Source organism: Nicotiana tabacum, chromosome 22 (assembly GCF_000715075.1).
Source record: "Nicotiana tabacum cultivar K326 chromosome 22, ASM71507v2, whole genome shotgun sequence".
NCBI lineage: Eukaryota > Viridiplantae > Streptophyta > Magnoliopsida > Solanales > Solanaceae > Nicotiana > Nicotiana tabacum.
In genome coordinates this window covers 66,297,639-66,321,877 of record NC_134101.1, presented here as the reverse complement: position 1 = coordinate 66,321,877, position 24,239 = coordinate 66,297,639, and the positions used below count along the sequence as shown (strand labels likewise).

Below are 24,239 nucleotides of genomic sequence, written 5' to 3'. Positions count from 1 at the left end.
TTTGATGTTATCCGCGTTTCTGTTAACTTATATGACACGTAGATACAGTTTCCATGTTCCTAAAGCTAACGAACAAGCTGATATACTGGTTACTATAAAACAACCACACACCTGATATTTTTATCTAAGCAATTCTTGATATGTACGTAATTTTTATGAATTAATTAGCTATAAAGCAACCCTTCTGAGTTCTGAATTCTGGCTATCTAAGATGCATGATTAATATTGAAACGATGAAAAACACTTGATAATAGAGTCTTTCGTCCTTTCTTTATGCTTCTCATTGACATCAAAGGGTTTAAAAAGGCCTGTGATTGGGCTCGGCAAGTTTAAAGAGGAAATGAGACATTATCGACATTTAACATGTTGAAATTAAGAAAATATTTTTTTTAGATTTTTTTGAGAAAAAAAACACTTATAGACAAAATTTAAGAAAATATTTCAAAAACCTAGCAGCAATAGGTATTTTACTAACATGGCAGTTAAATAAATACATATCTTATCAAAAAGCGATAAACATGGATCAATAATCACGTTTAAGAAAAATATTCAAAGCATTTCATTCCTAAAAAAGCGCCCAGAGGGATTCAGTTTTCTAAGAATGAGAAAGTCCTAAAAATAAGCAAATATGACTCAGAAACGTATTGATAGGATAATTTCCTTCCAAAAATAACTCCTTCCTCCCCGTAGGCATAGTATACCCTTTTTTGAGCGAAAATCTTGTCACAAAAAGAACTTACAACAACAACAACATACTCAGTATTATCCCACAATATTATCCCACAATGTGGGGTCTGGAGAGAAAAGAAACTTAATTCAATAAAAAAGTTATTTTAATATTATTTGTATATTATATTTTGAAATTTATTTATCGTATATTTATACATAATGAATAATAATGGTATACATAAGCATATAAATATTAAATTTGTTAGTACTTATACAATTAATGTATATTGAATACTAATAAATAACATATACCTCATATATACAAATATATATTTTATATGTTAAATATACATAAAATATATTCAGATTTTTTAGATATACATAAATTATACATTAAATATATAATATATACACTGAATATGTACAGAATTATATATTTTTAAATAATTATACATAAAAAATATACTACATAAATAAAAATATATGGATGTATTATGTGTTTTTTTTTTGGGGGGGGGGGGGGGACGGAAATGTGATTTTAAGAGCAACTATTTATTTGAAGAAAATATTCACAGACAAACTGCAAACGGTAAGTTTAGAAAGTTCAAATTAATTATGAGAGAGAATTGTGGATAGATTAATATGGCTCAAAATTAATTCCTTAAATTATGGGTTAGTGTTTAAATATTTATGTTTAAGAAACTGATGGTCATTAAATAAGGTAAGGAATCTTTAAAAATGCTATAAATGTAAATTGAATGTGCTTTTTTTTTTTGGAATAAAGCAAAAATACTATTATTTGTATAAATATTTTCTAATAAGAGTCTTACTATGTAAAAATCTCTTTCTTTTTCTTTTGCGTAAAAGATAGATTTTTTATGTGTAAAAGATAGATCTCTTATGTGTCAAAATAAATCTCTCTTGTATAAAAAAAAGAAGAAGATTGTCATGACCCAAAACTAACTCTGTCGTGATGGCGCCTATCGTGGTACTAGGCAAGCCGACACATTACCCAAAACAATTCGATATTTCCTTTTAAGAGATAATTTCAAAGTTATTCATTATAAAACCTTCACAAAGAGTTCAACTCAAAAAAAAAAGGAAAAGAAAGCCCGACATCGAGGTGTCACTAAGTCATGAGTATCTAAACCAGACTAACATCAAGGTTTACAACGTTCCACTAATACCAAAATAAAAAGAAAAGATAATAATAGAGGAGAAATCAAGGGCTACGGATGCCGGCAACTACTTCGTAAGTCTCCGACAACCCAAAGCGCACGTACTCAATGATCTCTGCGAACGGGCTCACCTGAATCTGCACACAAGGTGCAGGGAGTAACGTGAGTACTTTCAACTCAGTAGGTAACAGAATTAAATAAGCAACTGAGAAAACAAAGCCGAGCTACACATAATACAGTTCTTTTCAGAAATTTCAGTAAAGGAATTTAGGCATGCTTTCAAACCGGTGTTTTAAAATCAAAACGTTTCAAGCTCATGCGAAACAGTATGAGTCCTTCAAAACATTACAACAGCAATGACTAGCAACAATGTGCGTCAATAAATAAAAGCAATACACATCCTCACAGGGGCTACTGTCACTCATCTATCTCGACAACTCAATCGCTCGGCTCTCAGCCTCAATACTCACAATCAAGGTGCATGCGCTCACTAGGGGTGTACAGACTCTGGAGGGACACCTATAGCCCAAGCGCTATATTATTGCGGCGTGCAGCCCGATCCAACTATTGCTGCGGTGTGCAGCCCGATCCAATACTTACTGCGGTGTGCAACCCGATCCAATGCTTACTGCGGCGTGCAGTCCGATCCAACATATCCCACACAGCTCTCAACCCATCACTCAAGCCCTATATCAATCACTAGCCTTTCCAGCCTCACAATTATCACAACAACAGCCCAAACAAAGACTATAACAAGTACAAATCAAATCATGGGAGAGAGCTGGGATAAAATGCATAAGCAAACAATGACTGAGTACAAGACAACAATTTAACAGTTAATACAACAAGGTCACGACCACTGCGGGTCCCAACAGGGTTTTTATATAACCTAAGCATGGTTTCTAACATGTAAGACTGTCAATAACTCGAAAATAAGAGTGAACATGTAATAACAAAGGTGTATTTCACTTTACAGTCTACCGGGGCGGATCAAGTCTCAATCCCACTCGGTGCACGCTCACATGCCCGTCACCCAACGTGTGCGTCATCTCTAAATATCAACATCATATGAATTCCTCGGGGTTTCATACCCTCAAGACCAGATTTAAGACCGTTACTTACCTCAAACCGAGCAAATCTCTATTCCGCTATACTCTTGCCCCTCGATTCGGCCTCCAAATGCTCCGAATCTATTCACAACCAGTACAATACCATCAATATATGCTAAAGGAATGAATTCCACAAGAAAAACTACCAAATTAGACTCAAAACCCGAAATTGGTTCAAACCCGGCCTCCGGGCCCACGTTTCAAAATCCGACAAAATTTATAAAACTAGAAAGCTCATTCACTCACGAGTCCATACATACAAAATTTATCAAAATCCGACATCATTTGGTCCCTAAAATCCTTAAATTAAACTCTCCAAAATCCCAAGCTCTAACCCCTTATTTTCACCCCTAAATTCCACTAATTAGATGATAATACAATGGGAAAATACCATAGATATTAGTATTAGAGCCCAAGCAACTTATCTCACTGAAAACCCTTGAATCTCCCTTCAAAATCACTCCAAAAGCTCCAAAAACATACTTGGAATTGGTAGAAATGAACCAAAATTTGCGAAGTGTTCTATTTATAATTTCTGCCCAGGTCTTTCGTACGTGCGGCTAAATATGTGCACTTGCGGTGCCTCATCTGCGCAAGAACCTCCGCACCTGCGGAAAATCATTAAAAATCCCAACTTCGTACCTGCGCTCCATATCCGCATCTGCGACCTCGCAGGTACGGAAAAGACCTCGAACCCGCGGCCACTGCCTGACCTCCTCACTTCCGCTTCTGCAGTCACCTATTCGCATCTGCGGACTCGCAGATGCAACCTCTCCTACGTACCTGCGGACCCAGCCTATCTCAATACTGTCTGCACCTGCGAACTCCCGCGCGCGCCTGCGACCTCGCACATGCGGCTCCCTTTCCGCATGTGCGGAAATACAAGTAGTAGCAGCTTCAACGGCATTTTTCTAACTTCAAAACAAGCCGTTAAACACTCAGAATCACCCCGAGCCCCTCGAGACCTCAACCAACCATACCAACAAGTCATATAACAATATACAAACTTAATCGATCCTTCGAATCACTAAAAACAACATCAAAATACCAAATTACCCTCGGATTCAAGCCTAAGAACTTCTAAACATCCAAATTGTACAACCGATGCCGAAACCAACCAAACCACATCCGAATGACCTCAAATTTTACACACACATCACAAATGATACCACGAACCTAGTCCAACTTCCGAAAATCCATTCCGGCCCCGATATCAAATTTTTCACTGCCGACCGAAATTGCCAAATTTTTAACTTTCGCCAATTCAAGCCTAAATCTACTACGGACCTCCAAATCACATTCCGGACGAGCTCCTAAGTCCAAAATCACCTAACGAAGCTAATGGAACTATCATAATTCAATTCTGAGACTGTTTACACATAAGTCAACATCCGGTTGACTTTTCCAATTTAAGCTTATCCCAAAGAGACCAAGTGTCTCAATTCACTCCGAAACCACTCCAGACCCGAACCAACTAATCCAGTATAACACAATATAGCTGAATTACATAAAAAGAAGCAGAAATGGGAGAAACAGGGTTATAACTCTCGAAACGACCGGCCAGGTCGTTACATCCTCCCCCTCTTAAACAACTGTTCGTCCTTGAACGGGTCTAGAAATATACCTAGAGTCTCAAATAGGTGTGGATATCTGCTCCACATCTCCCGCTCGGTCTCCCAAGTAGCCTCCTCCATAGGCTGACCTATCCACTACACCTTCACTGAAGTTATGTCATTTGACCTCAACTTCTGAACCTGCCGATCCAAGATGGTCACCGGCTCCATATCATAAGTCATATCACCCTCCAACTGAACCGTGCTAAAGTCCAAAACATGGGACGGATCGCCAACATACCTCCGGAGCATGAAAATATGAAACACTGGATGCACACTCGACAAGCTGGGTGGCAAGGCAAGCTTATAAGCCACCTCTCTTATCCTCTGAAGCACCTCAAAAGGCCCAATGAACCGGGGGCTCAACTTGCCCCTCTTCCCAAACCTCACAACACCCTTCATGGGTGATACCTTCAGCAAAATCTTCTTCCCAACCATAAAAGACACATCACAGACCTTCCTGTCTGCATAGCTCTTCTGCCTAGACTGCGCCGTGTGAAGCCGCTCCTGAATGAATCACACCTTATCTAATGTGTCCTGGACCAAATCTGTATCCAAGAGCCTAGCCTCACCCGGCTCAAACCATCCTACCGGAGATCTACACCTACTCCCATATAAAGCCTCGTACGGAGCCATCTGAATACTCGACTGGTAACTGTTATTATATGCAAACTCCGCGAGCGGCAGAAACTGGTCCCATGAACCCCCAAAGTCAATGACACAAGCGCGCAACATGTCCTCCAATATCTGAATAGTGCGCTCGTACTGTCTGTCCATCTGAGGGTGAAAAGTTATGCTCAACTCAATCTGATTACCCAACTCTCGCTGCACGGCCCTCCAAAACTGCGATGTGAACTGAGTACCTCTATCCGAAATGATGGAAACCGGAATACCATGCAGGCGAACAATCTCACGAATATAAATCTCAGCCAACCGCTCTGAAGTGTAAATAGTACCAACAGGAATGAAGTGTGTGGACTTGATCAGCCGATCCACAATAACCCAAATAGCATCGAACTTCCTCTGAGTCCGTGGGAGCCCAACTACAAAGTCCATGGTGATCCGCTCCCACTTCCACTTCGAGATCTCTAATCTCTGAAGCAAGTCACCCAGTCTCTGATGTTCATACTTAATCTGTTGACAATTGAGACACCGAGCTACAAACCCAACTATATCCTTCTTCATCCGCCTCCACCAATAGTGTTGCCTCAAATCCTGGTACATCTTCGCGATACCCGGATGGATGGAATACCGCGAGCTGTGGGCCTCCTCAAGAATCAACTCCATGAGCCCATCTACATTAGGCACACATATCCGGCTCTGCATCCTCAACACGTCGTCATCACCAATGGTCACATCCCTAGCATCACCTCGTTGAACTCTATCCTGAAGAACGAGCAAGTAAGGGTCATCAAACTGATGCTCCCTGATACTATCATAAAGAGAAGACCTGGAGACCACACAAGCCAATACCCGACTCGGCTCTGAAATATTCAATCTCACAAGATGGCCCGCTAATGCCTAAACATCCAATGCCAAGGGTCTCTCTGCTGCTGGGAGATATGCTAAACTCCCCAAACTCTCCTCCCGGCGACTCAAAGCATCGGCCACCACATTGGCCTTCCTCGGAAGGTACAAAATAGTGATATCATAGTCCTTGAGAAGCTCTAACCATCTCCGCTGACACAAATTAAGATCCTTCTGCTTAAACAGATGCTGGAGACTCTGGTGATCAGTATAGATCTCACAATGAACCCCATACAAATAATGACGCTAAATCTTCAAGGCGTGAACAATGGCTGCTAACTCAAAATCATGAACAGGATAGTTCTTCTCATGGGTCTTCAAGTGGCGCGAGGCATAGGCAATCACCCTACCCTCCTGCATCAGAACGCATCCAATGCCTATCCTCGAGGCATCACAATACACGGTGTAAGAACCTGAACTGATGGCAGAACTAACACTGGAGTTGTGGTCAAGGCAATCTTGAGCTTCTGAAAGCTCTCCTCACACTCATCTGACCACCTGAATGGAGCACCCTTTTGGGTCAATTTGGTCGAGGGCGATGCAATAGATGAAAATCCCTCCACAAAGCGACGGTAATAACCCGCCAAATCAAGAATATGTACAGAATTATATATTTTTAAATAATTATACATAAAAAATATACTACATAAATAAAAAATATATGGATGTATTATGTGTTTTTTGGGGGGAGAATAACGGAAATGTGATTTTAAGAGCAACTATTTATTTGAAGAAAAAATTCAAAGACAAATCGCAAACGGTAAGTTTAGAAAGTTCAAATTAATGATGAGAGAGAATTGTGGATAGATTAATATGGCTCAAAACTAATTCCTTAAATTGTGGGTTAGTATTTAAATGTTTATGTTTAAGAAATGGATGGTCATTAAATAAGGTAAGGAATCTTTAAAAATGCTATAAATGTAAATTGAATGTGCTTTTTTTTTTTGGAATAAAGCAAAAATACTATTATTTGTATAAATATTTTCTAATAAGAGTCTTACTATGTAAAAATCTCTTTCTTTTTCTTTTGCGTAAAAGATAGATTTTTTATGTGTAAAAGATAGATCTCTTATGTGTCAAAATAAATCTCTCTTGTATAAAAAAAAAGAAGAAGATATTGAGCCATAAAAATAAAAAAAGTTTGTAAAGACCCATAAAATCATTCCAAGTTTAAAATAGTACTGTCCATCTGCAGTTATATGTGCTTTTGAGTTATTAAAATAGTGTTATTAAATTTTACTAACTTCATACACAATAAGTTTCTCATAATTTCTTGTTAGAGCTACTCCAATGTCAATTTCATAATTTTAATCATCACTAAACCTTCCTTTATGTCAAACATGTAGTTCAATTTTTTTTAAACAAATGAAGAGAAATAACAAATGGGCCTTTATTTTTTCTTCTGTGCTTTAGGAAGAAATTCAAAAATAGCCAGATTTACAAGTGATCATTCAAAAATAGTCACAATTTCAAAAGTTATCGAAATTCAGCCACTTTTCATGTAAAGATAAATTCGAACGAAAATATTGTTCAAAATCCGAAAAATACTCCAGCATAATATACTGGAACTCTAGTATATTATACTGGAGTTTGGAATTCCAATATACTTTGCTGGAACTCCAGTATAATATACTGGAGCCAGCAAAGTATACCGGTCCAGCATAATATGTTGGAAGTTCATACACAACTGCACCGAACTCCAGTATATTATGCTGGACCGGTCTCTGTTGCAGTAAAATAGTGGCTATTTTTCAATGACTTGACAAACGCCGGCTATTTTTGAATGACCAGTCCGAAAACTGGTTAGCCCGTGATATTTTGACTATGCTTTACTTTCTCCAATAGCGTCTGCTTAATTAATAAGTAATTGTTTTTTCAGTTTGCTCTGTTTTATGAGCTTTTGCCTTTGTTTTGCCTAAAAGACTGGTACTATATCCCCAATGGATTAGGAGTCAATGGTTATTTGGTTTGAAGTATAAGAAAACTTAGTCTAATTTATATGATACTCTTTTTGTTTAGTCAGTTCCAAAAAAGAATGACAAGTTTTTATTTTTAATAACAATTTAACTTTAAAGATCATATCTATATTATATTAAAAGGAGGGTAGTATGCATTGTGGTTAAGCCAAGTGGCAAGCTAAAATGAAGTCACTTGACAATTTTAGGACAACATTAATAATTAAAAATTATAAATAAAAACATAATTAATGAAAGTAGTTTAATAAATCTTATACATAATCTAAATAGATCTTAGACAGATCTAGTCTGTATATCTATATTTATATTTATATGTATATTTGTATCTATATCTATGTATGTATCTATATTTATATCTATATATTGATCCATTCATAGATTTTCTTCTATATTAGCTAGAAATATGTATAATCTGTGACTATTTATACTTTGGAGTAAGTTAAAATATAAAATAAAACTAAAATTTACTTAAGATATTAAAGATTTATTGAGTTTAAAAATTAAATAAATTCAAGCAGCAAAATAAGATCTTACATAAAGTATACAAATTATTTATAAGGTAAGAGAAAAATTAAATAATCAGTAAAAGATATTTTAATAACAAGAATAATAAAGTCATATTAATATTGATAAATCGTGCAAAAGAATATTTTATACGTAAATATTACCACAACATTTAGATATAATGCATTCAAATAATTAAGAAAATATTTTTCTATGATTAATATTTGAATTGAGTTCAGTTAGTTTAAGTATGAAAGCATAACATAATTTTTTTAAAATATGGTCCAATTAAGAAAATAGAATGATAAAAATTATTTGAATTTGAGATGAGAAAGTTTTTAAATTTTTATCTATATTATATTAGAATGAGTGTAGTAAAAATAGATATTAAATTTAAACAAGCTAATAAAAATTCACATAACAATGTCATAATATTTGGTATTGAATAATATAAAATCAAATATAAATAATAAATAGAGAAAAAATAAAAATTCAGATTTTTTACCATAGAGAAAAAGGGTAAAGCTTATTTAAATTTGAGATGAGAAAGATTATTATATTATGATAAGAAAAGTCATAATATAAGTCCACATAACTCAAGTCTAATAGATAAAATCAAAAACTAAAAATGTTGAACAATAAAAAATAATTAGATATAATGTAAGGACATTTATAAATCAAGTGTTTAGAAAATAAAATAAAGTAAATATACAACACTTAAAAATATTATTAAATTTTAAATAATTTAAAAAATTTAAGCAATATTTTTCAAATAAAATAAATATTTATTTTTTGGCTAAACCTTAACATCTATATCTATATCTATATTATATTAAAAGTAGAGTAGTATGCATTGTGGTTAAGCCAAGTGGCAAGCTAAAATGAAGCCACTTGGCAATTTTAGGACAACATTAATGATTAAAAATTATAAATAGAAATATAATTAATGAAAGTAGTTTAATGAATCTTATACATAATCTAAATATATCTTAGACAAATCTAATCTATATATCTATATTTATATTTATATGTATATTTGTATCTATATCTATATCTATATCTATATTTATATTTATATATTATTTTTGAAAATATTACGTAAAGAAATAAAATGATAGTAAAAATATTACTACAATATTTAGAAATAACGTGTTCAAACAATTAAGAAAATATTTTTTTATGATTAAATAAAATTTTAAAAATACAAAATAAATTTCTACTATTGGTAATTTTACTAATGAAAAGTAAAAATTAAGAAATAAAATTTCGCTAGCCCCGTGGTTTCCGGCGCCCTCCATCCAGGTTCTTCTACATCAATTTCGCTCCCCAAGGAGTGGCAACTATCGATTTTACATCTCGTCTACAATTCAGGTTCCTTTGTTTCCTGATTTACTATACTTTGTTGCTTTAACTCGTATGTTATTTGTCGATTTTTGTATTAATATATCGTGCTATCTGTTGTTTTCTTTCGTATACTCTATTGCCTTCCTGTTGGTGTATTCTTGCTAAGTATCTTACATTCTTGTTATAGTATTATTGCTTGTTCATCATTGGAATTATTTGCATTGACTTGATTTATTATACTTTGTTGCTCTAATTCGTCTGCTACTTGTCGATTTCTGGGAAGCCTTCATGTTAGTTGTGTTCTTGCTAAGTAGTTTACATTCTTGATCTGCTTTTGGTACTGAATAGTAGTACTTCCTTATTGTACTGATAGCATAGTTTACCCTTAACTACAACGACTTTAGTAATAGTTGGTAGAGTAAGGTCATGTCCTCGGTCGGGGCGGGGGGCAAGGGACATAGGGAGGGTAGGGAAACCTCTAGGCTGAGAATTGGATCCTGAAATATAGTGACTTTGACAAGAAAATATATTGAATTAGAGAAGATTCTCCGGAAAGGAGGATCAACATAACATGTGTCTAAGAGACTGATAAATGTGGATTTTAATTACTTATTAATGCCTTCTTGCTTTAGCTTTTAGTCAGAAAGTAGTGATTTTTATTTCAGAATCTAATGAAAATGTGTGAATTGCAGGTATGCTGGAGGATGTGAGCTCAATGAAGAAATCTAACTTAAAGAGGAGATGCCCCAGCTCAAACAGTCAAGAGAAAAAGTGCAAAGAGTAGTGCGGTCCGCAAAAATAATTTTGCGGCCTATAGAAAATGAAGTGTGACAGTAGATTAAACCCTGAAGCTTCAGAGGATCTTAGCAAAAATGCGGTCCGCACACCAAAATGTGTGGTCACATTCGAAGCTCGCACTGACAAGATTGAGAGATCACAGAAGATGCAAAAAAATAAGTCTAAAGCCTCCTCGAAGCGAGGTCCGCAACCAAATTGTGCGGTCACACAAGTTTATTCGCGACGCAGAATCCCTCCAACTGACAAGCACTGCAAGAGCAACAAACGAAAGTGTGGAACACAGATGAAATTATGCGGCCGTTGAACCCTCTGAAGGGCATTTTTGTAACCGAATTTTAAAGCACTATAAATAGATGAGAAATACTTTTTTAGAGCAACTTTTGTACTGTAGCAGCTACTAGCGGTTACACTTAGTCATTTCGGGCAGTTTGTGACTATAATTAGAGATGACCCATTAATTTACTCTTTAATTTTAGTTTTATGTCTTCAATTACTTCTTCTTTTTAATTTTCTATGTCTATGATTATGAGTAGCTAGATTTTATCTAGGGTTGTGATCCAATCCTAATGTGTAAAATTTATGGGTATTTGATAGTAATGCTTGTTATTGATTGATGTATGTTATTTAACCTTGTTTATTCTTCATATCTAGAATTAATAGTTGAACATTGATTCATGCCTATTTAACTTAGATCTTACTTGAGAAAGAGGAACCTAGTCAAGAAAAATTTGGCTAACAAGAAATTGAACTAGTTGAAGTTTTGATTAGTTTGATTAAAAAATTTGAACAAGAGATAGGGAAAATCCCACTTGGACTCATATTAATTATTTAGATTGCTACCAATTTGGTCTTGTGAAAGCCAATTTGGACATAATCACTCTTTGAACGAGAGGTATTGAGTGGGTACTTGAGCATTGAGAATCATAACACACCTCGATCTACCAAACAAGCATAGATTTACTCTATCCGTTAGGTTTACATCTAGGTGAAGTTTATAACCCTAGGTTTTTCCCTTATTTGATAAAAATATCAAAAATATCTCACTCACTATTTGCTTACTAGTTAGTTCAATCTCTTAGAAGTTAATTTAGATAACAATTCCCCACACTTGTTTGAAAGCTAAATTTGGTTATTTCAAGTTCTTTTCTTGAGTGTTTACCTTAGCACCAACTTAAACTCTATGTGGATTCGACCCCGATTCATGTTGGAATTTATAACTGTAACGACTGCCTCATACTCTTTAATTGAGTGTGAATTGAACGTGATCAATTTTTGGCACTGTTGCCTGAGAGTTTACGGTGTTAGCTATATACTTAAGTTTGTCTCTTGAAATATCTTCTTTTACTTTCGTGATTCTAATTTATTGAAGTGATTGTAGGTTCCAAATGGCGAATAACGAACTTGAAAACTTGTCATTGGGAGAGGTGGATGGCGAAAAGGAGCAACTTGGTGAAATGCCTCAAGCTCCACAACAAAACCGCCGAGGCCGTGGTCAACAAGACAATGTGCCTTCATCCCTCCCCACCCCCCCCCCCAACCTCCACCACAACCACAACCACAAGCGGCGCAACATAGGATTTTGTCCAATAAAGGTTATGCAAGTTCCATAGTACCCCCTTCGCAGTAGGGCAGGAAACTTTCAAATTACTTTTTCTCGAGCAACAAGGTTATTTCACCAGGGTGCCGAGTCAAAATGCTTACAAGCATTTAAAAGGTTTTGTGGACACGTGTTTGGGGAGCAAACAAATAAATATTTTGGAAGATGCTTTACGGTTAAGGCTTTTCCCTTTCTTACTAAGGGGTAAAGTTTTGGATTGGTTGGAACGCTTGCCTAATTATTCTGTCCATACTTGGGATGAATTGACGGCGAAGTTTATTTCAAAGTTCTTCTCTTCCGAACACATGGCTACTCTATGGGGTGAAATATTAGATTTCAAGCAAGAGCCTAATGAACCTTTGCATGAAATTTGAAAGCGATATTGGACAATGGTGAAGGAGTGACCGAACAATGATATGACCGGTAATATGATTTAAGTGGCCAATAAGTAATAATGATTCTTTTTTCAAAAGAAAATATTATTATTGATCAGTTTAGATTACTATAATATATTATTACCAATTAAACTGCTCTTCAGTATATGAGAGGATAATTTTCAGTGCCAAAAAAAAAGTTGACAATATAACAAATTTCATGCATTTTAAAAAATGTATGGACTATCATGATAAAATCAAAAAATAATCTTATCCAATTAAAAAAACTCATCACATAAATTTATTGAATCAATCACTAAACCTGAGGAAGTTGAAAAGAAAAGTATTAAAATATATTCATCTACCGTAAAAAAAAGACCTAGAGATGTAGAGAATTTGCATTGCAATTGTAATATTTCTTGTTAAATATCAAGCTTCTTGTACCGCTCTAAGCAAACATGAGTTGTTCGCATGATTAGGCGACTATGTCACGAAGAAATCTTTAATGATTTGAAAGAAAAAAGATTTGGAAAAAAAAAATGAAGGGTCGGCTCGTCCTAGCCCGTGACCTTCTTATGACTGGATTGGATTAACCATTTAAGGCTAATTCAGATGATGAGCCGATCAGTCCCAACTTACCAAATTCAAAGGTCCGCGAGGCCTAGGCTGTAAATGCCTGATTTTTATTTTTATTTTTCTTCTACATTGTGTCTTTATTTTAGGTTTATTATGTATAGGTTTTAGGATTAGATTATATTTAGTAGTTTGTTAATAGGTTTAATTGAGATTGATTTTGTTTGTTTTAAAGCACAATTAGCCCAAAACATGGACCAAATCTGTGGCCCAATTGTATTCGACCCGCCCAGCTCAAGACCCCAATCGGACGCCCCAAAACGGCGTCGTTTTGGTTTAGTGGCTGAGATTTAATCTTAGCCACACATCTTGACTTGATCCAACGGTCCTAATTTAATATTCACTTAGGCTATTTAAAGCCTAAAGAGCATAAACTTTGCCCTCATTTTTGTCCTATTTTCTTTTTCTTTTTTCTTCCTCTCTCTCTCTCTTCTCTTTCTCCTCTCAGCACCGCCACCCTGCTCCGTCGCCGAAAATCGTCCACCGATGGCGGCCCGCCTCCAATCCACCCCAAAATCGCACCATACAATCACCTCAACCCCCTCTTTCCAAATCTCCAACCCAAATCCCTCAAAAATCGCTCAAATTCAACGATTTTTAGATCTAGAAAACCCTATCCGCCGCCTATTTTTCCAAAATCAAAGAAACTCCGGCCACTACCACCCTACAACACATACATGGATGGATAGAACTCCGCAAGACCTATCCTTTCTTACCCATTTCACCCATAAAATCCGCACTACTGCCGGCCAGCCATCCCCTGCTGTCGTGACCACCCCAAGGTCACCACTGCCTAATTTTTCTTTAGCCCGCTCGACCCAAAGACTCATGTTCCCTTCTAGTATGATGCCAAAACTTACTTGTTTTGGGCATTTGCTAAAAGGAAACTTGTGCTTCGGGGTCGGACAGCCGCCTCTTGGCATCTCCGGCGTCTTTTCGCGGCTCGAACAGTTTCAAGCACGCTCGTTAGGTATAATCGTCATCTCTTTAATTAATTTCTGATTTTTATTTTTTTATTATTAGCAGGTTAGTTTCTAATTTTTGATTTTTCTATTTTGGTTGTTTGTTGTTAATTAGAGTTTCAAGTTAGTTTAGTTGTTTGTTAGACTATTATTGATTAAAAGTAATCTTTAGGGTATTGGTTAAATCGTTTACTTAGTTAATTGATTGTTTAATTGTTGAACATCGTCGTTCGATTGCTAACGATGCCCGATCTGTTTTGAGCATTAGTTTGTGAATTCAGTTGTCTGTTCTATGTTTAGTTTGCACAAATCAGTTTGAGTTTTAGTTCCATTTGAATTCTGGTTTCTGTTTTGTCAATTCTTAGTTGTTTGAGTTTGATTTGGTTCAAAATCAATAGGATGGTATTGATGTTGTTAAAATCTGAAGTTTATATGGGTTTTATCATAAAAATAGGGTACTAGTAGTCTACTTTTTACTAGTAGGGTGGCTGAAATGATATTTTTTCTCCTTGCTTGTGACATAGCAGATTTTCAGATTGTCTTTTCATCTTTTGGACAGATTTTGAACAGTGTTTAGCACACAAAGTCAATCTTTTGGTGAACCAAAATCTGTCCCAAAAAGTGACTTTATTTGCCTATTTAAGGGGCTGCTATTTTCTCACTTCAGGACACTCGATCTTACATTGAGAGAATATCTTCTTACACTCAAAAAAAGAACACAAAAATAATAGAGATATTAAGAGCTTTTTTATAAGTGAGTATCTGGGAGAAAAGAATACTTAAAAAAAATACAAAGGTCTTTGACGCGAGTCTCTAGTCTCTTCTTTCCTTGAAAGTCTATTTGAGTTTCTGTTCAAATTTCTGGATCGGATCGGTTTCTTTTGCTGGATACTGCTGCTGCTGCATAAAGTGTGTTGTTGTTGTTTTGCTCGTGAGTTTATTCTGCTCCTAACAGATATTCCTTTCACATTTTAGTGTAGCTATGGTTGTTACAAGCAATAAAATATAGTCTTAGGATGCTTATGATCATTTAGTACTTTATGAGTGTGAGTACATGCCCGCAAAAGAACTATGAATAGCTTATTCCATGTATCGATATTTAAAGTTGTAAAATTCAGCTTTTGATGATCATGCTATTAGCTTCCCTTGAATCCTTTTAATTGTGTGCTTGTGTATAATTGTGATCTAGTTTGGATGTATTTATGTTTGGTATAAATGGTGATTTAAGATCTGGAACTTATGGCAATACATCAAGAATTAAAACAAGAAGTGAAGTCTTGTAGCATGACTTTTTGTTTTCCTGTTAGTTTATTAAAGTCAAAGCTATGTGGTGGATTAATTGTCTTAATATGGTTTGCGATTTACTAATGTTATATTTTTCTAGTTAAGTTCTTTTCTGACAAGTGATATCATTACGGAGATATCTTTGTAGAGTCCATTGAATTAATGTCAATAATAATGTGAACAATGAAAAAGTTTTAGTAATATTTTATCACTGTTTGGCCTCACATACATTAGTGCAATATTTGAATATTTATGTTAAAGCTAATAGCGTATAATTGATAGGTTTGGGGCTAAAAAATAAGATTGGAACGTGGGTGACTAAGTTATTGGGCTATGCAGCCACATATTGAATAATGGGCCCAAGTAAATATTTTTTGCTAGGCCCACTTCGTGTTAAGCATGCCAGCAGGCCCATTTGTTAAGTAGTTTCAGCTGGCCCATTTTCTTTCTTCTTAAAAAATAATAATAATGATTAAAAACAGTTGGCCATTCTTTGTTGATATTTTCTGCTGGGCCCTTTTCATGATAAACCAACAAAGGAGCCCAATACCATTAAAATTTAGGAGCTGGCCATATTTATCCATAAGCAAGAGATGACCCTAGTCTTTAATTGTTGGTTTCTCAAACCAACTCCAATCACAGCCCGATTTCGCACCATAATTAAAATAATTTAGCAATTTAATCGCCTTAATAATTAACTTAAACGCTAGGTATTTAGTAGGCACGCTTTAACTTCACGGATTCGCTCGCATAGCGTGATGTTGAACATTCAATAAATTAATTCAATAATCTCATACCATACCCATTTGTTTTAGTTAATTTTTAATTTAATTAATCCTTTGCTAAAATCACAGATTCGCTTGCGTAGAGCGATAGTTGACTTTAAATAATTTTCAAGAATTAACTTTTTCAAATATAGTAATTTCTCAAAAGTACGATAAATAATTGATTGTCATGATTTCAGATTCACTTGCGAAGCGCAATTATGATAAGTTAATTAATTTTGTTATTTGATCACGCATTCGCTTGCGTAGCATGGTTATGACAGTGTAATATTCTCCAAATTATTTTTTAATAATCATAATAATCAAGCATTAAAAGCGGATAGGTAAAACATGAAAATCATATAAATCACAGTTTGTCCAAAATTGATTCAAGCCAAGTTTTAAGTCAATAAAACAACCGTGCTAGAACCATAGGATTCGGGGAATGCCTTGCACCTTCTCCTCGGTCAACAAAATTTCTTGCCCGAATTTTATTTTCGCGGACCGATAAAAACAGAGTCAAACCTTCCTTTGACCATGGATTCAAATAAATTGTGACTCGAAACACCGAAAAATCAATTCCAAATGACGATTCTGTAAATAAAATAATCCTTCTTCAAATTTATCACTTTAATCGGAAAAACTCATTAACCCAAAAATAATCTATAATACATATTATTTTTTGGGGGGGTAAAAAAAGGGTGTGACATGGGCTAGGCTGGCCGTTTGAAAACTCTAGTCGCTTGATTATTTTTGGGAAAAATACCATCTATGTCCATTTATAAGTAGCTTATTATAATAATTGACAAATTCATAAAATATTACTAATATTAGCCAAATATTTCTAATATGAACCAGTTAGTTATTTGTAGCCAAAAAAGACCAAAATTTTGCTTTTTTTGAGTGTGTTTTATTAGAATAGATTGCGTATATCTTAAGGAGCTTGAATCTCAGTTTTGGGATGATTTGGTAGAGTTTTGAGTTAGTTTGGATTGAAAATTCAAAGTAGAAGATGAACATGGAAAAAAAATATGTTTATCACACTGTGTATCACATATGTATCATATTTGTATCAACTGTGTATCGTATGTATATCCATGTATACCTGTGTGTGAGATACATACGTGATACATGTGTCGCACAAGAATTTTTTGAACTCGATTTTAACTACATATTTTGATACAAATCAGTCCAAATGGCCTCCGGTCTTCCTCAAATTTTGTATATTGACTCATCTATATGTTTTCAATGAATTTCAACCATACCCATTGACAAATGTCCTTTTTTGCTTAGATTTTTGGAATCTTGTATTTCATCACCTCATTTGTTATCCCATCCATAAAAAATTTTTTCCGTCTTGCATCTAATGTTGCTAATCATGCTTAAAATTATGGAATAAGATCTTAGCGTGTGATTCTTGGAGAGAAAGAACCTTATTTATTTGGGTTTTTAATTTTTATATGTGCTTGACTAATTTTGATAAGTCTATAATTAATGACTAGAGATTGGTAAGTTGGAATTTATTTGAGTATTTGTGTAAGATTCCCTTATTTGTGTGGCTAGGTTAGCAACAGTTTCGAAAATTATCATTAAATTTTACACAGAGGCCACAAAAGTGATTAACTACAAGGAGGAAGAGGAGGAGATCATGTGCCGCATGTTACTTTTGTGGCAAGTTAGCAACAGTTTCTAAGCTAGCGTTTGACCATATATATTCTCAAATTTGTTCTAAAAAATTTGATTTGGATTAAGTTTGATTTGAAGATAAAAATATGTTTGGATATCAGTTTTCAAAACATATTTCCCAAATTTATTTTGAAAAAACATGAAACATGACTTATACCCACAAGTTCTAAAAATTATCACAAATATCTAACAATACCATTATCAATAACATTCATTATATTATTGCAAACCATAGTCCTGAACATAAATAAATTTAATACAAAATTATTATTTTTATAATGAACTACATCATACACTATCAGGTGACTGAGAAGACGAAGCAACATTGTTACAAAATAATAAATGGTGGGCTCTTTTATAAAATATAAAAGTTTGGAACAATTTTTTAAAAATGTAATAGTGATATTTTGGCCCAAAACCAGCTATTAAGTTGGTTTTGGGATTTGAGATTTTGCCAAAATATAGGCAAAATCTATGGTCAAACATGTGTTTGCCAAATAAAACTCAAATTTATTTTGGCAAAATCTATGTCCAAACGAGTCCTAATAAATTATTTGGATTTTTAAATATAAGCCACAAAAGTGATTATCTCATGTCATTTCTACCGCATTTAGCCTGCGTCGTTTTTTATTTTTTATTTTTTGTGTGCTTGTGTAGCTAAAAATTCATGTAAGGAGTTAATATTTTTCATTCCTTTGTTGTGAGTTCAAAATATCCGTTTTTTCACCAAAAAAAAGAAAGAGTTATATACTTAAAAACTGCATTAAAAGTATTTCATTCCTTCTATATTTATTTAAAAGATGTTTAAAAGTTTAAATAAAAATAATTTGTTGGATGAGGAGTGCGTCGCTTATTTTTTCTTTTGTGTGCTTGTGTAGCTAAAAATTCATGTAAGGAGTTAGTATTTTTCATTCTTTTGTTGTGAGTTCAAAACATCCTTTTAAAAGAAAAGAGGTTATATACTTAAAAACTTCGTCAAAAGTATTTCATTTATTTTATTTTAATTTAAAGGATGTTTAAAAGTTTAAATAAAAATAATTTGTTGGATGAGGAGTTTTAGCACAAATGCGTAGTACATTTTCCCATCAAAATGCATTATATAATTAGGACTTAGATCTTTTAGGGGTTGTTTGATACATGATATAAGGATAATAATCTCGAAATAAAGTTTGTGATTAACTTTATTCTATGTTTGGTTTGGGGCATCAGCTAATCCGGTGATAACTTTTACACTAAATGGTGGGATTAGTTATCCCATATAGAAGGTGGGATAACTAATCTCATCGGATATTTCACCATTGTACCAAATAACATTTTATGCTAAAAACTTACTTTTATTTGATATTTACATTAAACTATACTAATTTATCATGATTAAGTAATAAATTAAGGCAAAAATATTTATTAATTAACTTAATTTAGTGATAATAATATTTGTGAAGGCATGTTTTATGTTTTCATTGATTTGGTATAAATATCGAATTAGGTAAAATTTTACCAACTTTTGACATGCCTATAGTTGACAAGATTAACTTTTAATTTACCTAACGAATTAGGAAAGTTTTAAGACTAATTATTATTCTTTTCAAAAGAAAATATTAACCACTGATGAGTTTTGATTACTATAATTTATTAGCATAATAAACTGCTCTTATTTTATTTACCAAAAAAAGAAACAACTGCTCTCAGTAGGAAACGATGAATTGACAACACTAGTAAATTGTCCTCTTTTACGGTTAATAATTCTCCGTAAGCAAAATATGAAAAGAAGAAACTAATATTCTCCGACCGCACCAAAGTACCCTCTTTTGTCTCGTGGAAAAAGCACAATCCGCACCTCTACACAAAGCTGCACTCCTCACCGTAGATCATATTTCAATCAACGACTCATATTCAGGTTCCGCCTTTCACACGGATCACCATTATTATCCGTCGATTAACAACCAAATCCCCCAAAATTTAGCGGCTACGATTTTAGCCCCGCCACATTTCAAACCGCCCACGAAATCCACCAAATATAAATACGCACCATCCGTCACTTCAATACTCGCCGAATACATTTCAATTCAAATCCAAAACCCTAGAAGCTTCTTTTATCTTCAAATTTCTGTGTAAAAATGTCTGGTCGTGGAAAGGGAGGCAAGGGATTGGGCAAGGGAGGAGCGAAGAGGCACAGGAAGGTGCTGAGGGATAACATCCAGGGAATTACGAAGCCCGCAATTCGGCGATTGGCTCGTAGGGGAGGTGTGAAGCGTATTAGTGGGTTGATCTACGAGGAGACACGTGGCGTGTTGAAGATCTTTCTAGAGAACGTGATTCGTGATGCTGTTACCTACACTGAGCACGCCAGGAGAAAAACTGTTACTGCTATGGATGTTGTTTACGCACTCAAGAGGCAGGGCAGGACTCTCTATGGATTTGGTGGTTAGGTTGTTTAGTTTGTGATTTTAGGTTAGTGTAATGGTAGTAATTGTAGATTTTCTGGAAATTTCTGTTGGTTTCTCAGCAGCTTTGTTCTAGTTCTTCTTCTTAAGGTCTTGATATTGTAATTTCTCATTGCAGATTCAAGGAACAAAGTTCATTTCTAGAAATTACGATGGTTATATTCTGGCTCGTTGTTGTTGTTAATTGATTGATTGAAACGACTGTGCAATCCTCCAATTTTTTTTATTTTTACCTTGATTTGATTGATATTCCTAATAAATACCAACATTGTTCAAAAAACAGAAATTTTACTGGTAAATTCAAGCTTTATCCATTTCCATTTCCGAGTTGTCAAATGCTCTGCTCGTCCAAAATCTTGAGACCCTTGTTCTTGGTTCACTAAATTTAAGCTTTATGCACGAAATTGTTTCTCTTTTTGAAGTAAGATGCCTTAAGTAACCTCAGCATAAGCTACACCATTACATATGGATAGGGAGCAATTAAGGAGCCTTGTGCTAGTAAATGATCAAGAGTTGAAATAACTAGATCAAATACTATTTACTTTTAAGGTGGAGAACTGAAAGCTGTCCTCTTAAAGTTGAAGGTATAGCAAAGGAAATCTGTTTCACAACCTTCCTTGCATGTTAATGAGAGATGAAACGGGGAAAACCAACTAAATGTGAATTGGACCAACCTTAAACGTCTGATTAACTAATTTCTTTGTTGATTCTTTTCAATCGTACTTCTCAGCAGTTAAAAGTTTGAACTGAAGCTGAAACTTAAGGATTACGAGGTTTCTCTTGTTGAGGCTGGCATCTTTAGAATCAGAAATCAAGTTTCTGCTTCATTTTCTCCTTGGCTCAACATTAGCATGAACCCTTAGAAATAACAGGATTTGTATCTTAAGTTTATCCAAAAACTGTGTGTGGGTGTGAGAAGAAGACTTGAGCAGATACCAATCCCACAAGAATCTGATGATATAAATCAGAGAGAGGAGTAGAGAGAAACAAACTAGCAGTACCAGTGTTACAGAAGAACTGTTATGTTGATAGAAAATCAAATCACAAAGGATAACTCTGGACAATCACCCTACACTTTTAGCAATGAACTACAACCACAACAGAAACAACAGTTACATACATTCACCTATCGAACGACTGACTGTTGAGCTTTAGATTTCAGAAGGTTACACCTTTGAAATACATGAAATTGTTGAATTGCAAAAGAGCAGAAAAACCCAAATCAGTGTTATTTGAGCACTGGAAATAATTTGACCATATGCTTGTGGTCATTACTAAAACAGTTTCTCAAGCACTATCCTTAGTAAAAGAGGAGACAACAGAAACCAAGATGACTATGAATATTCACGCTTACTCTGGATGAAAATATTCACATTTTGAATTGCTTTAGTCCAACCTGAAGTAATAATATGTACTGTAATACCAAAACCAAAGAAAGAATATCACACAATTACGAATATGAGCTTTAGTGTGTGCATTCAGTGGAAGTTTCTATTTTCATAATGAGCTGCTTCTACATTTTGATCAGTGGTTACAAGTCTGCATTTTCATCATTAGTTGGTTCATATAACTGGATTCAGATCAATGTTATCCATTCCATCAGCCAGCTGATCAACATCTTGATTAGGAGCCTGTTCATTAGCGCCTCCATCTTGATCATTTGGAACTTGTTCATTAGCGCCTTCACCTTGTTCATCATCAAGTTGATTTTCATTATTCATCGGAACATCATTATTCCAGTAAATAAGCTTGTCCCTGCCACAAATATACTAATTTGTATTAACATTATCAGATCGATATGCATAGAGTTGCATTTTGCATATTTGTAAGAAACTTACAATTTCATCAAGAATCTTCCTTCTTTACAGTATATGGATGGTTGGGCGACTCTAATCTGGAGAAAGGAATAAATTCTGTATAAGAAAAAATATAAAGAGAGAGAGAATGAAAATCAAATCCTCTTTGTTATTAGTATCTTACAAATTTCCACCCTAGTAGCATTCCACATCCGACACAGTAAGCATCGGCTAAGGTATATCCATTATCTAGTCGAAGATATTTCTCGTCGTCCAGTACTTGTACATTAAACCTGCGTATATAAAGGTATTCAACGTAGCCATATAGACAGCAGAAAAATTGCATGTGTAGATACCCAGTTTTCAAAATTGCATGAAATTTGGAGACTTACACTTTATGGTAGATCCCTCCACTCGAGTATGACACCTGCAAAATGTACAAGACAAAAAATTGAGCATTATAGCTGTTCTGTGCTTAGTCAAGAAATATAAAAGAACAACGCATGAGTACTCATTCAATGCTTAATCACAACTCGTGATACAAATAGCTGATGAAATTAAGCGATTGAATCTTACATATCGTCTTTATGGAATCAGTAGCGATTACATCAAAACATACAAAATCGTTTTTCCTAAACGAATAGTTAAGTACAACTAAACAGAAATTAATTAAAGATTGTCCTAAATGTAGAGTATCAAAAGGAAATGTCTGTAGCCCACAAAACCATCTGGTGTGTTCACAAACAAATTCATACTGAATTGCAAGGAAAACTCACAACTCCAGGGTCCCAAAACGTAACATTCAACATAAAATACTACTACTGGTATATATGAAAAAAATGATGCAGAGAGAGTGAGAATCCATACGTTAAAAATGCGATCCTCGAGAAATGCAACTCGAGTTCTGCACATACAACAATGGATGTAATTGACAAATGGATTCATATCGCATTCAACTAAAAAGAGTCTTCCCATTGTATTAACTTTTTGTATCAAGAAGCAACTCCTAATAGATATGTTTCAACTCCTGGACCTGTTACAGAAAAAAAATTACTTCAACAAAGATAAAAAATGGAATAGAAATAACAAAGATGCACTACTGAAAAATCGAGTTTATCAATGGAATATAGACTGCTTCTAACCTGATAAAGAACGAAATTTGGTGATCAATGAGAATTCAAGAAAGTGAAAAGTGGATGGGATTTATAAGGGAGTGAATGCCTAATAATTCTGAAATGCAGAAGACTGCATATAATGGGAATGAGAAGAGAATGTTGATATAGAAAATTCAGTTCTTGATTCTTGAATCCAAGTTTGAAGAGAGCTCTGCTCAAACCGTTAAATCAGAGAGGAGGGAATTTTGAAATAGCTTCGCGAAATTAATTGAACAAATGTTCAACCTTTACTAGGGATAAATTTTCTTTTTCTTTTATTCTTGAGAAGATTTTACAATTTACCCTCTAAATTATACATTATTTTAAATTTCTGCTGTCTTGTTGACGTTTTTCTTTGCCTCCTTCTCCTTATGCACTTACTTAAAAAGGTACTAAAGAATAAAATACCATTGTGTTTCTTTTTCCTTTTTTCTTTACTAACTAATGAGAAATACAGTTATATTTGGACCCGTCTCCTTTTCATTATAGTTCTCTTAAATTTCTCAAGTACCTAGTTAAGTGAGCGACACTTGCAAAGTTTAAATTTGAAGGTCTCGATTAAAATGATCTAACAAGCATTAGTTCGATTTTATCTTCAACTTTGATAATAATACGATGGAAATTCCTGCAAAATAATTTAAAACCACGTTTAAAGTTGTACATTTGAGTATAACTTGAGTCTCCAGCTTTGGTAAGAAAATGGTTGGATTCCTGCAAAGTTAAAATAAAAAAAAAAATATAAAACCTTATTTCAGATTCTGAATTTCAGTAATAATTTAAGTCAATTAGATAATATATATAATATGTAGCATTGGATAAAGCACCAA

General features: G+C 34.4%; 1 protein-coding gene across 1 annotated transcript; it reads left to right on the top strand.

Moving 5' to 3' along the window:
• The first annotated feature begins 20,049 nt into the window (after nucleotides 1–20,049).
• Nucleotides 20,050–20,621, top strand: LOC107798291 (histone H4). Its single transcript, XM_016621262.2, has one exon. It carries the CDS (start codon nucleotides 20,136–20,138, stop codon nucleotides 20,445–20,447), a length of 312 nt encoding a protein of 103 aa, XP_016476748.1. The 5' UTR covers nucleotides 20,050–20,135; the 3' UTR covers nucleotides 20,448–20,621.
• Nucleotides 20,622–24,239: the final 3,618 nt, after the last annotated feature.